The sequence below is a fragment of the Oryctolagus cuniculus genome, chromosome 11 (genome assembly GCF_051225735.1).
Source record: "Oryctolagus cuniculus isolate XC-2025 breed Fujian yellow rabbit chromosome 11, ASM5122573v1, whole genome shotgun sequence".
NCBI lineage: Eukaryota > Metazoa > Chordata > Mammalia > Lagomorpha > Leporidae > Oryctolagus > Oryctolagus cuniculus.
Genome location: NC_142877.1, coordinates 69,672,476 through 69,690,239, shown reverse-complemented (window position 1 = coordinate 69,690,239; position 17,764 = coordinate 69,672,476). Strand labels below are relative to the sequence as shown.

The following is a 17,764-nucleotide window of genomic DNA, read 5'->3' as shown; positions in this document are numbered from 1 at the left end:
AATTATTCTGACGCCTTCTGAATATTGAGCTGTTGGGTATAGCTGTTACTAGCTTTTGTGTGTCATTTCAGGTAAAAGCACTAAGAGCCAGAGACGACCCACTATATACTTTTCCCTCTGCCACAGGGACCAGCAATGTCCCACACCATGGCTTGGTCATCCTGGGTCCCAGGTGTAGCAATGGACATTTAGACTCAATCTTGTTCTAAGCCATCTACTTTGGAGATTGTTTTGTTGTAGCATACAGTTGCATATACTTCCAATATCCAATTACTTCCTGAGTCCTGCCAATTTTACCTCAAACATCCTGTTTCCATGCCAAAACTCTGTTGGTTCCATTGACTACTCCCTTCCTGCCTGTATTACCCCAATATCCTAACTCATCCATCAGCAATGCCTTACTTTAGGTCCAATCCATTTTCTAAACTGCAGCTAACTTTTTACAAATACAAATCCAAGTACATCACTGCGGGGCTTGAATTCTTTTTATGGCTTACCATTGTCCATACACTCAAACTACCGGATTCCTGTGTGCCTTTCCCAGCCCCTGACCACTTTTTCTCTTTCATATTCTAAAGCACAGCCACACTCAGCTGAACACACCAAGCGATCCTGTGTCTCCATTTTTGCCAGTTCCGTTCCTACTACGTGGAATATCCATTTTATTTAGGATTGTCCTGATCTAAAGACCAGAAATCGCTTCCCATAAATCAGAGAATTCTGTGTTTCCCCTATCACATTACTACTTAATAGTAATTATGTAGTATGTTTTTCCCTACAGGCACTATCCCCTGTGCCAAGTACCAAACAGTAGGAAGTACCAAGGGAAGGAAGAAAAATGTAATTAATCCTGCCTTTAATTTGGTGATCCATCTACAGGAATGGAAGCATAGTAATAAATTTTGGGTATAAGTTCTGCTAGGTTTGTCATAACATGCAGAACTCTGTCAGGGCTATGACATTCTACAGATTAGCAACAATGCTCTAGGCAGCCACACACAGTCATCTGACTGCTGGATTATATTTATTGGAAAATTGATGCCGGAACACATTTCTCTTTAAATGAAAAGCCTATGAAACATAGATTTTCCAGCCCAGCCACACAGAAAACCTCTAAATGGATAGTAAAATGTACAGAGTTTCCAAACTCAGAATTCCAGTCTTAATTCAAACTTCTGACCCATGGACATTCAATTAACGGTATGTAAAAGGTGATTAACTTACCTTTGCTTATGTCTTTCTCCCAAGTGGGGCTGACATGGTTCAGAAGGCTGAGAAGACTACTCATTCAATGGCCATTTCAAAGAATGGACAATTTGTGGTCATTTTTCTGTTATTTGCCTACCACTACTAATCTTTAAAACCCTATATCTGGGAATCAAGATTCACAAAGCATTTTATGGTCTCCAGGCACAAACTAATCCTAGAAAAATAGCAAACACTTGCTATAGTCAGCTTAACTTTAACAGCTATTTTCTAATATAGGTTTTGAAATTATACAAAATATCACTACCTGGCTTATCTTTAAAAATCACAGCTAAACAAGGAATTATCCATATTTGGAAATAAGCCATTAATTCAAGAAATAAATTAATAGACAATTTATTCTCATGAAGAGAATATAACCATTTTGAAATCCATTTAATCTGTCTTCATTAGAAGAATTCAAATAAAATGCCTAGTTGCTCATGGCTACTGCTCATGAACTTTATGTTGTACACAGATTTCAAAGCACCCAAAATGTCTCATACTCCCATTTATAGTAGCAGCTCTTTTATAATCACATTTAGCCAGGTTAAGGGGTTTATTAAAGACCATCCATTAAATCAGTGATGGTAACACAGAAGCCTGTAATCACTAAAATATGATAGTAGTTTTAATCACACAGAAGAAATCTGGTTACTAAGAAGCAGTACTTAGGAAGATGAAAAACTAACTCAAGAATGTCTAAAAACTTCTCGCCAATGTAAATAAGAGATTTCTTTTTACTTCTTCCTATAGAGATCCCTATATAAAATGCTATAGCTGCCAGAAACAAGAAAATTCTTTCTCAAAAATGGTGGATCACAACTGGGGCAACCCTCACAACTCCATCCCTCCCTGGGAACACTGAGCAATGTCTGGAACAATGCTGGTTTTTACCACCAGGCAGGAAGATAAGTGGTGGTACTAACAGCATCTAATGGTTAGAGGCCAGGGATGTTGCTATTATCTTATAGCATATATGTCAGCTCCCCTGAACCACCACCACAACAAAATGATCCAGTTCAAGATGTCAATAATGTCTAGGTCTAAAGTTCTAATCTAAAATAATGAACATGAATTTCTATAATAATATAAATTATGGAGGAAAACATGGGCTTTATTTTTAGAATAAGGATCTGGGAGTTTATTTCCAGATCTCTTAGGAAAGCCTAACTTAATTCACACAGGGTAATAACTGCAAGCAAATACATGTATGTTTTGAAAATACTACACTAGGGTTACATGTAAACAAGCACTGCACACATTTAGCTGCACTTACCTAAGTAAGCAGTTGGGTTTTTTATCAAGTTTAAAAGTAAAATACCTGTGAAACAAGTAAAATAGCTTTTCAATGTTAACAGGGTTATTACAGACTATTAAAACATGGGACTAACACGGGATATCATATGGTTAACCAGTTTTGTTGAAGTAAAATTCTTCAGACTTTTTTTTTTTAATGGGAGCATTCTAGAGTAAAAAAAAAATCACACAATGTGAATCAACCATTGGCTACTGTCAATGACTACATACACTAATTTTAATACTTGTTCATTTGGAAAAAATTTAATCTCAAATAATGTAAGCTTTTTCTCTTCTATGACCTCAACCAAATAAAATTAGCAAAATCATCACTGATACTTATTTGCAATCAGAATGGTATGAAGAGGCCAGGGTCCTGAGATGTCAAAAACAGAAATCCGTTTACTAAAAATCATTCTGAAATCTGACACACTGAGATTAAAGGGGCCGCCAAAGCAAAATTACAGGCACCACTACTACCCCACCTCAGTACATTATTAACTGGTTATCTAAATGCCCTTTGAAAAACAAATTCCATTTTGCATTCACAACTAACTTTCTAAGTTATACAGAGCAAAAACATGTTGCTAAAAGGTTTTGCCTAAATTATCATTACAGGTGGCTCACATCCTTTCCAGTATTAAAAGAAAAACATCTTCTTACAGAAAAGGAAACTTCCTGTACCAGAAAAGGAAAATATATTTTCATTTAGCATTTTTCATAGGAATTCTACTTTGTCTGGTGAGCTTTTGGTAGCTTATGGCCAAATACTTCCAGTGTGTTCCATTTTTGAGACCAAAAATATCAATTTATTTAACTGGAAAAGCCAGCTAAAATCAACTTTTATTCCAAACAGTAAATGAACTGTTAACTATACTTTCAATGCTCCATTCCACTAAAGATTAAACAAGATCTCAAAAAACAGATAAGCCCAGGTTTAAAAATTGGGTTCCAATTCAAAATAGAGCTAGAATCTAAAACTTAACTTGCTGAAACTTCTAAGGTCTTTAATATCAAAACATTCACTAATTATATAGATTGGCAATTAATTTTAACAATTTACATTTTCAGTAATATTAATGTGGGCAAACAAATGTTTCCTGAATTACTAAGGATGACTATATACTTTATCATGTGACCAAATACAACTTAAAAGACTTATTAACATGTAAACTCAATCCTTCAAGGGCTGAGGATTTTATATATTTTATAATTTTGAACTTCAATCATGACTATATTTGTATATCACATGTCTGAGACTGAGCTAGATATGAAGGTATCCGAATACTCCCTAGAACTGGTTAGATATAGCCCTATTATTTCTTCCCAAGCGTAAAGAAAAAAAGACTAATTGGTTGTTTAATTAGTTATATAAAAATTATGTAAATACTCAAAACATTTGATGAAGTCATCATATTCTAACCTTTTAAGAATTTTAGTTCTTAATGGTTAGGCGGCTTTCAGATACCATTAATAAAATACAACTAATATTTTTGAATTGTCATTCAGTGCTACTGATGTGTGAATAACTGGTTAGATCCAGTCATATCAACAAAACTCAACCCCATATTGAACTTTCATTTAAAAGCAAACTAGGTAGATCTAAACTAATCTAAATGTCCTCATGAAAGTCAACAGTGTTACTGTACCACTAACTTTAAGATGTTGTAAGGATCCTCTGTGTGGGGAACTAATTAAGTGGCATGGGGGGTGGAGTATGTCTGGAATCCATCCATACCTTGCTCCTTCCATTCCAGCATGTGGACCGCACTACCACCAAAAGTATGGCGTTAATCAGCATGCCTCAGCATTTATATTTGGACAATTATTTGATTATTCATTTTGATATGGAGATATATATCTAAACACTTAAAACCATGAAAAGTTATCTACCCCTTCAGAACTAAAAGAATATAAGTGTATTAGAAAAATGAGCTGGCTTGCAAGACTGAAGCAAAACAAAAAATTCAAAACATGCATCTTGGAAGTCAAAAACAAAATAAAGAAAAATACAATCCAAGAAGAGTATTTGGATTTAACTAGGCAATTAACTGAGACAGTCACACAAAATATGCATGTCAGTCTCCTACTCAGTCCTAGAGCCTGCAGTATTGTAATTTATTGTGAAACCATGTAATCAGAACTTAAATATATCCACAACATCTATACCACAATAATGCATAGTACATAATACACTAACATCTCAAAATAAATTTCTATTACAGCTTTATGCAAATTATGGTATAAGATTATCACCTGCCATATTTTGAAATGGCACCAACTTCATGTAATGTTCCATCTCAATGTACTAATCAAAATCCTTACTAGTAACAATGTTTTCTGCATTATCTGAACATTTGTAATCAAGCTAACCACAGTATGTTATCAATTAAAATCACTGCATATCTGGATGTTAAAGCAGATAAGTAATACAGCAGAAAAAGTATTTCTAATTCACAGTTTCAAAAATAAAGGGTGCAGTTTTCAAATATCTGATTGCTTAAAAAGGTTGCTCGATTTAACAACTGCCTCCTTCAACATGTAAACTCTATTTGCACAGCATTAGGAGATGTCTTTTATTTTGGAAGTTAGTTCTTACTGTTACAGGAGCACCACAAATTTGAAGGAAGAGGCTACAGTGTGAAATGAACTCACTCAAATATATCTTAAATGAAATTGTAACTACAATAGAAGGTACTGCAAAAGCTTTGTTCCCCTAGGACAGATCCCTTAACTGGAGAAGTAGCTGACATTTACCAACACAATATGTAAATTAGCACTACAAGAGATGAGGGAAAATCTAACACAACTAAAAGAAGACATGAGCTAACAAACCTGTGAGAGCCAACTTTAAAATTTTCCTAAAAATAAAATTCAAAAGCATACACACAGTATCCTTTGACAAGGAATGTAGACATCCAAAGGGAATCAAAGAAAAATCTGGCTTTAAGAATTTTTAGGTGGAAACACGCACACACAAATGGGTAACTCAGAAAAACTAAGTAATTAAATATTCAAATTTAAAGTGTGTAAGAAAATTTATAATACAAAAAAAGTGGCAAATTGTTACTGTGACTTGATTTGCTAAAAACATCTGCAAATTCACACTGGCATTAAGAAAACAAGTTTCAAAAATTTACTCCTCTCTCTCTCTTCAGATATGTTTTCTGTGCAAAAATAAATATCTCAAAATTGCACTAATACTTATTTTAACTTTTGTATTATGAATTATCTGCACATGCGGCTTTACAGACAATACATATTTGTAAACTTGCTCATGCAAAATTAGTGTGCGCAACAGGGATATTGTTAATCCCCATACTTTAAAAATGATACCTTATTATCTTTTTAAAACTGCCAAACCCTCTGAAATGTAACAAATCTTCCATGGATATTCTTGTTTGCCAGCTAAAAATCTATTTATGCTGTTGAAACAGAAAGATATACAAGAAAAAGAAACATGGTTTTTATCTTGCAGAAGTTTTGATTTTTAAAATGAGAAAATTTATAAAACAAAGGAATTCATGGTCACAAAATTTTAACATTTTAATCCTAAACATTACAAGGTAAATAGATACTGGACCCTAACTCCACACTCCATAAATCCTAACTTTTAGTTTCCATCTTAAACGTTGCCCCAACCACTAAGACATTAGTGGTTTTACAACCTCTAGATTATGGAAATACATGTTTCTGAAGTAAATGCTACAAAAACAACAATGGAAGAAAGCCAAACTGTCTCCATGAAGGAAAAGAAAGTGGAACATTTTGAAGCTTTTAGACACTTCTCTTTCCATGTCTTATGATTAACCTGTCAATTCAGTGCATCATGTGGTCAAATATAATGGTCCCCGTGTTGAATGAACATCTAACTAGTGTCCATTGATTCCAAGTTAGTGGATGATGAATCTTTTTGGATACTTTCAAAGATGGCCGCCAGCTCAGGGTTAGAACTGATCTGTGACTGGAATTCACTCATCAGTGGACTTTTTTCTGCTTCTGGAATGGTTAGCAGTGCTGCTACTGCTCTCATGGCAGATCGCTTTAATTCATCTTGCTTTTCAAATTCCTGCTTTACTGAGTTTGCCTTTACCTGTAACATGGAGTAAATTCAGATTACATGCTATAAAAGACAGATCTTACATAAACAGAAATTAAGCACATAGGACTTTCTGGCAAATAAAGCAAAGCTCTCTTTCATATATCCAAAAGGCACATTAAAAGATGCTTCAAAAAACTGGTGAAATCTAAGATTGGCTACAAAAAATTTTTGAAATCTTTGTATAGTTTTTTCATATTATATGCTTTCCATACACTTTTTGAAGACAACCCCCCCTCCCCAGCCCCATCTATTCTAAGCACAACTGTTTCCAAAAGCAACAGCTACCTCCTCTTCTTTTAAAGGAATATTTTACACAAAGCCCTGTCCAAAAGGCAGAATCCAGACCTATATGGTTGAAATGAACAGAGTGGGACCTACAGTCTTACCTGCACACCGAGTCAGCCTTTGGCCTCCACCAAGAAACTAATCCTCTAGTGCCCATATTTATTCAGCACACCATCTAATAACACATCCATGCCTTTATTCAGGTAGCTACTTTGATGTAAAAATCCCCTTTTCACCTTCTTGGTCTAAAAAAACTATTGATTTTTCAAGGTTCATCATTCTCACATAAAGCCTTCTACGCTTCCCTCCCTAACCAAGGTTTTAAAACTTCCTCTTTTGTGGTTCACATTTTATACTACAGCATTACTTCCAAACATATATCACACTGTTAGAGTGAAACAAAAACTTTTAAGAATGCATGTAACAGTGATAGGTTTTTTATAAAACATCCTCATTCAGTAAGTTAACTTTTTTAAATCGACAGCTACACATGGTACTGGTAGGACTAGATTTGGAAAACTAGAGAACACAATAAGCTAGAATCCTGACTACAAGTGTGGCCTAACTCAAAAGCAATCAGTGATTACCTTAGTTGTACAAGTGGCACGTAATGGCTCAACAAGTCGGTCCAACCTCTGTAGTACTGCACTTGGACAAAGGGTGGAGAGCCTCACCAACATCAAAAATGTTAGCATCTGTTAGAACAAGAAAAAAAATGACCTTATTTTCTACAGACAAAAACACCAAATTCCTTTCAAAAGGAAAAAGACTAGCATGGAAAATAGAGCTGCATTTTAATGAAATCTCCCATTCGAAACCACATAGATAAGTTTCAAACCTTATTTGAGCTAAGTGCTATAGAGAGACTCCCCTATAATGTGGTCCTAGAATGCAAATCTAGAAAAGGGATTTTCAGTCTGGGCTATACTTCAAAATCACCTAGTGGGCTTTAGAAATACACCCATTCATGGGCCGATGCTGAAGTGCAGTAGATTAATTCTCTGCCTGTGGCACCAGCACCCCATACGGACACCGGGTTTAGTCACGGCTGCTCCTCTTCTGCTCTATCTCTCTGCTATGCCCTGGAAAAGCAGTAGAAGATGGCCCAAGTGATTGGGCCCCAGAACCAACATGGGAGACCCGGAAGAAGCTCCTGACTCCTGGCTTCAGATCAGCGCAGCTCCGGCTGTTGCAGCCATCTGGGGAGTGAACCAGCAAATGGAAGACCTCTCTGTCTCTCCCTCTCAAATAAACAAAATCTTAAAAAAAAAAAAAAAAAAAAAAAATTTTTATCAACCCCATTCTCAGAGTTTTACTTAACCTGTCAGGATAGGGCCATAGATTCTGTATTTTTAAAAAAGTTCATGTGGGGATGGGCATGTGGCATAGTGGGTAAAACTGCCACCTGCAACATTAGCATCCCATATGGATGCCGGTTTGTGTCCCTACTGCTCTACTTGCAATCCAGCACCCTGATAATGTGCTTGGAAAAAGCAGGGGAAGATGGCCCATATGCTTGGGCCCCTGCACCCATGTGGGAGACCTGGATAAAGCTCCTGGCTTTTAGATTTGGCCTTGCCCAACACTAGCCACTGCAGCAGTTTGGAAAGTGAACCAGCAGACAGAAGACATCTTTTCACTGTAGCTCTGACTTTCAATAAACAAATAAATCTTTAACAAAGTAAGTTAAAAATCAATAAAAAGCTCATGTGTACCAGAATTGAATAATCACTGAACCAGAAAAATGTCTAACTAGAAAAAAAGCTTTATAGTAAGTTTCTACCATCTTAACTGACTTTCTGGGGGGAAAATTGGTTATTGAGATTAATCCATTTATAACCCGGTAACACCAACTGCTTATCTTGGAATATAACTTATAGAACTAAATAGACATATCCTATTATTTTAGTGTGGAGCTCTCTTCATTGAATTCTGGGAGGATCAAGTTACTACATACTACATTCAAACACACCAAAGTTGATTCTTCTTAGTACAGCTGAATTCCTGTTCATATAACACTTTGTCTTGCATAAAAGACTAGATGAAAAAGACAATGCATTTAATTCATATCTTCCAAATCCTTTTACTGATTTAAGATGGAGACGAGCAAATAAGAAAACAAATAGCGATCAGCAAAATTAATGGCTTAAACCCAAGAAAAATGAGCTATCTCTCTAGTTGTTTCTATACAGATTACTTTGTGCAGAAGAACATTAAATGCAGTATCTTATACTAGAAAACAAAAATTATTCATTCAGGGAAATAATAGAATTATCACAGCCCAAGAGAATTAAACATGACAAGACTGAGAAACTCTGTAAACTCTCCATGCGTAGCAACTACAATCCAAAATCAGAAAAGGCAAAAAAGATCACAGATTTATACTCAGCTTATAAAATCTATCTGGACCCTTCTTTTGCGGGAAAAGATTCTAGGTAGCGATGATTCACTAGGCAACCTAGCACAGAGCATTTCATACAAGTTTTGTGTCCACTTCCACTTTCTTTTCAAATGCAAAGGGTTCTAGATTTCTCAATGTAGGTCAAAAGATGTTATACTAACTCATTACTACTTGAATACTATAGCTTATAATACAGTTACTAAAATTCTGACAATCTTTCTCACTTATACATATAAGCAAACTACAAGGACTAAAGATGGCAGTCTTCCAAAACATTCCATAAAGCAGGAACATCTTACCTTAATGTCATAATGATCCTTCAAACCATCTTCAACATGATTTAGAAATTCAAAGATATCTAGTCTATCAAGACAACTGTCTAGAAGTGTGTACATACACTCAAAAGCTGCCTTTCTAATATCCAGACCATCATCAACTGTATGTTTAAATGGACCCATTTCTACCTGTTAAAACAAAAACGAATGGGTAGATATTTGATACATAAATAGCAAAATTTGACAAGCTTAGAATAAACTGAAATTTACCACACCTCTCTTATAAGCTCCTTTCTAACTTTTGTTTCATTGTAAAGATGTGGAAGAACAGTATCCAAAAGATCCCTTATTAATGATGGCTTGTTATGTGCTGCTGAATTGAATGTGACCAAGGCTACTCTTCGTACATTCAAATCTGGATCTTCCAATGTTTTGAGGAAATCACCTGAAAAATGACAAAAAAATGTGACACACAGTTATAGTAGGCTTAAACTATATTTTTTTCTAAATTGGCTATATTGCTGTAGCTATTGTTTCTTCAAGAAGGTCATGAAAGAAACGGACAATAAGTGAATCATAAAGTTTCTTCTGGAAGCAGAGAACTATCACTTGTGAAGCTCAGCAAGTTTTCAATTGACAGCCACTGTTAGCACCTATGGATGTGGAAGCGTAGTCCATAAAGTTCTCCAATATTACTTTTATAGATACTCTAAAAGGAAGTGGGTTGCATAAAGAAATGATAGTCAGCAGCCAAAAAATCAAACAACTTGCATGATTCTCCTTAGAGTTCACTAAACAACAAAATTTTTTTCACCAAGTTAAAAAAAAAATAAGGTGTTTAATAAAGATGGAATACTGTAAACATGCATACAATTCATCAAATGATAAGGAGAAACTTGCCTCCAAAAGCCCTATTTTATTTCTATCTTCAGTAAGAAATACATGAGTTTATACCAGTATAATAATAATATAAAGGGAAACTAAAACCTAAAATAGGGCAAAAGCCCAAGAAGGCATCTAGCTATTTTAAAAACAGATCTAAGCCTGTTTGTTCTTGCAAATGTGGAGAATGAATTATAATGCAAATAACCTTTGGAGTAATATAAAAGGATGATTCAAACCACTTCATTTGATAAAATATGATTTTGGGCAAGATACTTTAGGCAAGAGTCTCTGTTTCCCAGTCAATAAAATTGGTGTCATATTTCAGAGTATGCATATTGTTAAACACTGTCTAGCACATACTAAGTATGCACATCTAACATACATTATTATATCACCTCAGCTCTATCCTGAGCAATCTTTTAGCATACACAGGAAAATGAAGGAGATGTGACAGAAGATCTGAGTGGCAGGTTAAAAAAACAGTAATTTGAAAAAAATGAGAGGAAAAAGAGATTTGAAACACTATACTATAGATAGGTAAAACTCAATGTTGAAACCCAGGAAAGTTAGTTCCAGCACTGATTACTGGGGGAAAAAGTTCAGGAGGTAGTATGATTTCAAAAATAATTTAAATGTTCAGATTAGACTTCCACACCCCTTTTCACAGAATTACTAAAATGGAAGATTAGAAGAATAATGATACAGTATGTTTTTACTCTGAGGAGAGCATTTAAAAAATACTGTTATTATCACATGAAATGGTGCCAAGGACTAAGATGAGAGGTCTGAAATTCCTTGGTCTAGGAAGTTCAAATAGTAAAAAGCTCCCTAGTGGTTCAAATATGAAACTATAGAACTAAATGCTAATTCAATTAGAAAGATAACTTCCTAATCAAATAAGTTAACCAATGATGCAACTATACCAACTTGCTGTTGTCAACTTGAAAAGATGCCACTTAATATGGCAAAGGACTGTTCCTCTGTCCTATCTTATACAATATGAAAATGTAAATAAACATATCAAAGTAAAAAATCGTAAAGAAATGGAGGCAAGAATCTTATAGTTCAGTTAAATTATTTCTAGGTCTTAGCAAGAGCAACCCCTTTCTATAGTTCCAATTAAAAAAAAACTGTTCCCTCTCTGACACAATGCAGAATGGCATGAAGCTACAATTTCTTTGCCGTAAGCTCTATCCCCAGCCGCCCCCATTGCCCTGACCCTGGGGTTCATATTTTCACTCTTCTACCCTGAAGAAAACACTACACTGAGTTCTGAAGTTTTTGGCTACTACCAGCTCTAGGAAAATCAAGGATGCAAACAATAAAACATAAAAAAGTTATAAAAGCATAAACAATCCCTAAAACTAATTGCTGTCTCTATAGAAAACAGATATGGCACTAGTTTTTCTTGAGTATTTTCTCTTTGTTTTTCAGATAATTAGCTCTACTCAACATTTTTATTCTCAGGTTACTTCTACCTTTCATGTTGAAGTCTTCACAGATCCCCTTGGGAGTTGGAGGGTTACAAGAAGAATTAAAAATTGGGGCCCTAACATCTCAAGTTAGATTCATTTACATCTGAGAGGAAACTTTTGACTGGACAGACAAATCTAATTATCACTCTGCTTTATTCAGAAACCTTAAGTCATCCCCAAAAACATGAGTACAAAAATGCAATTGACTTTAAAGACATTCTGATAGATTTACTAACTCTAGTTATTTGCAAAATCATCTTGTAACAATTTCAAACTAATATAAGCAAATGCAATTTTCTAATGTTGTAATGTGATCACACATTATCAATATTTTTTAATGAAGCAATTAACCTTATAAGCATCTGAATTCCTTAGTGATATTTTCAATTGTTGAAATTAATTTTCTTGATTAAATCTAACTTCCCCCCAAATAATCAATGTGATTGTTTCTACTTACCTATGCAGTTCTTTAATAGTGGATCAATAGGTTGAGGGTGATCAGAAATAGTAAATTTAACAGCTGTAACCACTGAGCTTCGAGCATATGAAGAGCCTAATTAAAAATAAATCGTAAGTCTATTGTTATGTAGTCCATCTAAATCAACAGGCATCATTTTCAAACCATTTCACATTAGTATCAGTGTTTTCAATTCATTAAAATTCTCTTTGAGTAAGAAGGGTATTTCTTAATTTTCTCAGGATACTAAAGAAGCAAAGTTTACTCACCTTAAGAAAACTAATCCCACTGGAATTCAAAAGAAACAGCTTCTTCTGGGAAGGAGGGGACTTGGGGGAGTGGCAGTGGAGGATCTAGCCCTCACAAAAGGGAACTGGTTAAATCCATAAATAGCTTACAAAACCTTAAGTTTGGTTTTATTAAGAAAGCAATTTCTAAGAATGAATGGCTATTACTACCTTACACTCATTCTACTGGGATTGACACTGGTAAAATGGAAACTTCTACAATCTTCCATCTGAACTAAAGTATTTTCACCAATTTTAATATTATAATTAGTACTAGGCAAACTCTTTAAATTGTATTAATTCATGGGCGATCTCTTTTTCATGTTTCAAGACAAAATAGTAACATTAACTAGAGAATTTATTCACCCATTAACTATTCACTCTATCCAAAAAACAAAATCATTTGAATGAAGTTCCACATTATAACACAAGGCGTTACTTTTTCCTCATATACTTGGTTTTACATTTAAGAAAATATAAAAGCATGGCTTAAATTCCTCATTAAGCATCTTCTGAGGCATTCAAATGTCAATACAAAATTTTAAAGAAAATCTAGATACCCACCTGATATCAAATACCCTTTAAGGCGTGGAAGCAGAGTTTCTGGATCAATTAGAGTGAGTTTTCCTAGACACTCAGCAACAACATTTCTGGTTCCTTCCTCTGCACACTCACAGTGCTTTAGTAATAAGGCCCATATGTTTTCAACATATGGTTTCAGGCCCACCACTGATGCAGAGCTAATAATTTCCTTCAAGGAATGAAGCAGAAGATACTGCCTTTTGGGTTGACTGGTTATTTCTTGCAAGACAAATGGCAGATACTCAGGAAGGTTGCCCACACTAATGCTGCCTAATGCATACGATGCAGCTGATTTCACTTCTTCACTAGGAGATGAGAAGGCTTCTAATATTACAGATTTTAGTTCCAACTGCCCACTTAAGTCAATATGATGCCCAACTTCTCCTAAAGAAAGCAGAGCTAAGAGACGAATTGAATCCGTAGATCTTGAGTTCTTCACATCTTGAATGAACTGACCTACTACTGCTGGTCCTTCTTTAGGGCATGCTCGAGTAAGGGCAGCTACACATTTGGCAATGGAATAGTAAGACTGCTTATGAGTAAGAGCTGTGCTCTGAGAGTAAACTGGACCAGTTAGCATGCGCAACAAATCCATGTATCCTAGATTATTTGTTCCAGTGACAACCAGAGCTTGGAAAAAGTCTAGCATGGCACTAAGAGCTCCCCCCTGCAATAAGGGTGATCTCACAAGTCCAATAAGTTCATTGAGAATGGATCCACTTATCTTTGAAAGGGAGGAGGGATATACTTTTGCCAGGGTAGTAAGGAAACTGATAGCCATCTGTGAAACATGCATATCACTTTCGCTGATAAGAGGTGGGAGCTCATCCAGAACTGCATCAATCATGGCAGCTGTCAAGCTGTCACTATAGTTTTTAATTAGAATATCTAGGGCAGAAAGCGTACCCAGTTTCAAAGCTCTCTGGTTTTTCCTGAGAAATGAAGCAAGGATAGGAACCCCTTCTCCCAGGACAGGCCTCAAATCTATCTTTAATGGTGACCCAGCAATCAGTGTCAATGCTTTCACTGTAGTTAAACGGGTAATTTCATTTTTCAGTCTCTCCAAGAAAATCTGAAGTGTATTAGGCAAGTCAGAACCCAAATTGTCTCCAAGGTTGCAAATAATTTGTCCCATACAGGAAATAGCCCTTTCCTTGACTTCCTGATCAATGTCAGCTGCTTTTAACCTCTTAATAGTACAGGTAAATAGATCTTTGATGTAAGGAGTTGCATCAAACGAGGAAGGCTGATCTAATGGACGGATTACTTTGACAAGTTGTTGAGTAACAAGAAGTGCTTCAGATGTAATCTTGTAAAATGGGTCTCCAACACATGCCACCACAGGAGGGACCAAAGCCTGAACGTGAGGATGGAAGACTTGAGGAGAGTGGTTACAGAGAATTACATATAGACATGACAAAGCATCAATCTTCAAATTCGATGAGCTCGATTTATCATTCAGTGAGAAAATGATCCCTAAAAAAAAAAAAAAAAAGCCAACAAAAATCTAATCATTTCTTCAGTTTAAAGAAGACAAAATTAAAAACTGACCCCCCAAATACACATTGTCTTAAAACCAATAGAAATTCCATCATCTATAATAAATATTAAGGCCAATGATTTTGAGGTAAGACACTGAATTTTTAACTTCCAAATTTCTACCTATAGGGTGCTCAAGACAGATAAACACATTAGTTGAATGTGCAAATTAAGCAGTCATAAATTTCCTTTTGAAAGGAAATAATAATTGAAAGTTATCTAAGTCTTATTAAAAGGCCTTTTAAGTCCCGAAAGAAATTTACTGCTTCTTTCATACCTGGTACAAGTACAGGAATGTGTTGTGTTAGAGCCCCAGGTAACACATTTACCAGTTCAGTTAACATGTTAAAACAACACTGTCGTGTCTTCACACTTTTTTCTTTCATCTGCTTATGCAGAGCTTTCACAATGTTGGGAACCTGAAATTATAACATACTCATAAGCTGGTCGAGACCTGGTTACTTCCTCAATACACTTAACATGAATTATACTGAATGACAGAAAGGGAGGAATTCATCTTTTTTTTGTTACATCTTTTTCTGTTAGCTATTGTGAACATGATTAAGATTGCTGAATACAAACTAAGTTTGTTCATGTATTATATATAACAATTAATTTCACATATAAGAAGTTTGTTGCATTAAATATATTCTCTTGCAACTATGTCTGATATATGTGTTGTACATTCTCATATATTTGTTTGATAATGTTAAATTAAAGAAAAGCTATCAGTTTTCCACACAGCAACAAATTAGTTTTTCTTTATTCACTTTAATTATAAAATACAAAGTACACTAAAAAAATCAAATAGTAACATATCTTTGAACCAAAAACTTGGGAGCATGATGTTATTCTGAACAGAAAGTAAACAGATAAGCACCAAAGGAAATAAGGCATATTATAGAAAAACAAGCATTGAATAGGATCTTTTTTTGGCTTCCAGTTTGTTGGTGAAATGAAAGCAATCTCGCTTAAAATATAGCTATCAACAGCGGGCGTATGATTCAAAAACACTTGCTCTAAACTTTCTAATGTTTTGTTAGTAAAATTTAAAAGGGTGTCTACTGACAAATCTTACAGATGGATATTGGGCAATAAAAAGAGCTTCTAATTTCCTCAAGAGCAAAGCAAGCAGAAATTAAAAGCAAACAAAACAAGAAAGGCCAAAAGTATACACACAACAGTAAAAATCCCTCTAAAAACACCACTGTATAGATACATATAACTGGACAATGACTTGTGAACTAGAGACAAAATAAATTATCTAATTTCCCAAAGTATTATTAGAATTCCTGGTGATTCAACCAAGCAATACCTGACTTCTTCAATGTTCATCTTTATGAAAAAGTCACCAAAAATTTATTTATTTACACTATTTCAAAATAAGATAATATGGTATAGGAACACCTCTCCTTTGCTTTAATCCCTTTTGAAACTTTGTTTGGGGACCGGCGCTGTGGCGCAGCAGGTTAATGCCCTGGCCTGAAGCGCCGGCATCCCATATGGGCGCCAGTTCTAGTCCCAGCTGTTCCTCTTCCAATCCAGCTCTCTGCTATGGCCTGGGAAAGCAGTAGAAGATGGCCCAAGTCCTTGGGCCCCTGCACCCTCTTGGGAGACCCGGAAGAAGCTCCTGGCTTCGGACTGGCGCAGCTCCGGCCGTTGTGGCCATCTGGGGAGTGAACCATCAGATGGAAGACCTCTCTCTCTCTGCCTCTCCTCTCTCTGTGTAACTCTTTCAAATAAATAAATAAATCTTTAAAAAAATAAAAAAAAGAAACTTTCTTTGGTAATATATCAAAATGGGCATACTATTTATGTACTCAATAAGGCTGCTATAGGAATTACATACAGGATAGAAAAAATTACTAGTATGTACTGAATATTTAATAAATGGGAGCTACATAGCTCTGATGTTTATGATCTTAGGAAAAAAATGCCCTCAAGTGAAAAAATATGATTTTATTAGTAAGAGCTCACATATATTAGGCACTTAGTAAACAGTAGGTACTATACTAAAACCTATCCTTGATGGATACTGCTAAGTAAACTCTAATTACAAATAAGAATGAGCTTTAATGAAATAACTAAGTAATCCACCAAAATAACAGCCAAATTAGGAGTGAAGCTTGATATGTGAACACAACTAGTCTGATTCTACAGTTTGAAGACTTCTCCATTATTAAAGACAAACATTAAAATTTGCTGGATCTTAAATCATTTAATATTGTGTATCAATCAAAAAATACTTCTGATAAAATATATTTACTATACAACCATACACCAGGATTTTCTGAAGATTTATCTAAAAATTTTAAAAAGATCACATTGACCATCACAACTTTTGAAACCATGTCTAAACCAACCTGACTCTGAAGCATTGTTAAAGGTGTTTCTCCCTGTTCCATTGCATCAGGGTCACACAGCCAACTTTGCACAGGACGAGTTTGCTTCAAAAGAGAAAGGTATGCATGAAAAACATCTGCCTTCACGTTTTCTTCACGCTCTTTAAATCTGGATATCAGTGCAGGAGAGACGGTCTTGTAGAATTCTGGAAGCATTTCATGCCTTGTGCTAACTACAGCATCCAAGCACTTAGCAGCTGCACGTCTCACTTTCCAACTCATGTCATCATCGTCACTGTATTCATCATCACTCCCTAAAGGGAAGTTTTAATGTGAACAGGCTATTAATGATAAGAAAAGTATATTATTTAATACAGAAGGTGAACTGTTATTCTAATCTTTTCACTAACATATATAGTAATAGTTAAGCTTAAAAAGAGCTAGAACCTAAACAAATGTAGAGCTTCTTACTTACATAAATTTGTACATAAATTAACCCCTAAAGAAAAATGAGCATGTCTATGGTTTTAATTTGTTAAGCATTTTCCCTTTTATTGTGGGTAATGAATTGTTACTTACTTATAACCCTT

General features: G+C 35.1%; 1 protein-coding gene across 1 annotated transcript in view; it reads right to left on the bottom strand.

Annotated features, from left to right (window-relative positions):
• Positions 1 to 4,616: 4,616 nt before the first annotated feature.
• CAND1 (cullin associated and neddylation dissociated 1) overlaps positions 4,617 to 17,764 on the bottom strand; it is a 52,434-nt gene continuing 39,286 nt past the window's right edge. Inside the window, exons 8-15 of the mRNA XM_051846406.3 lie at positions 17,196 to 17,488; positions 15,110 to 15,251; positions 13,276 to 14,769; positions 12,425 to 12,520; positions 9,883 to 10,052; positions 9,632 to 9,796; positions 7,519 to 7,626; positions 4,617 to 6,637 (exon numbers count right to left, since the gene is read on the bottom strand). Coding sequence (XP_051702366.1) covers positions 6,413 to 6,637; positions 7,519 to 7,626; positions 9,632 to 9,796; positions 9,883 to 10,052; positions 12,425 to 12,520; positions 13,276 to 14,769; positions 15,110 to 15,251; positions 17,196 to 17,488 — 2,693 coding nt within the window. The 3' untranslated portion in view covers positions 4,617 to 6,412. The remainder of the gene's footprint in view (positions 6,638 to 7,518; positions 7,627 to 9,631; positions 9,797 to 9,882; positions 10,053 to 12,424; positions 12,521 to 13,275; positions 14,770 to 15,109; positions 15,252 to 17,195; positions 17,489 to 17,764) is intronic.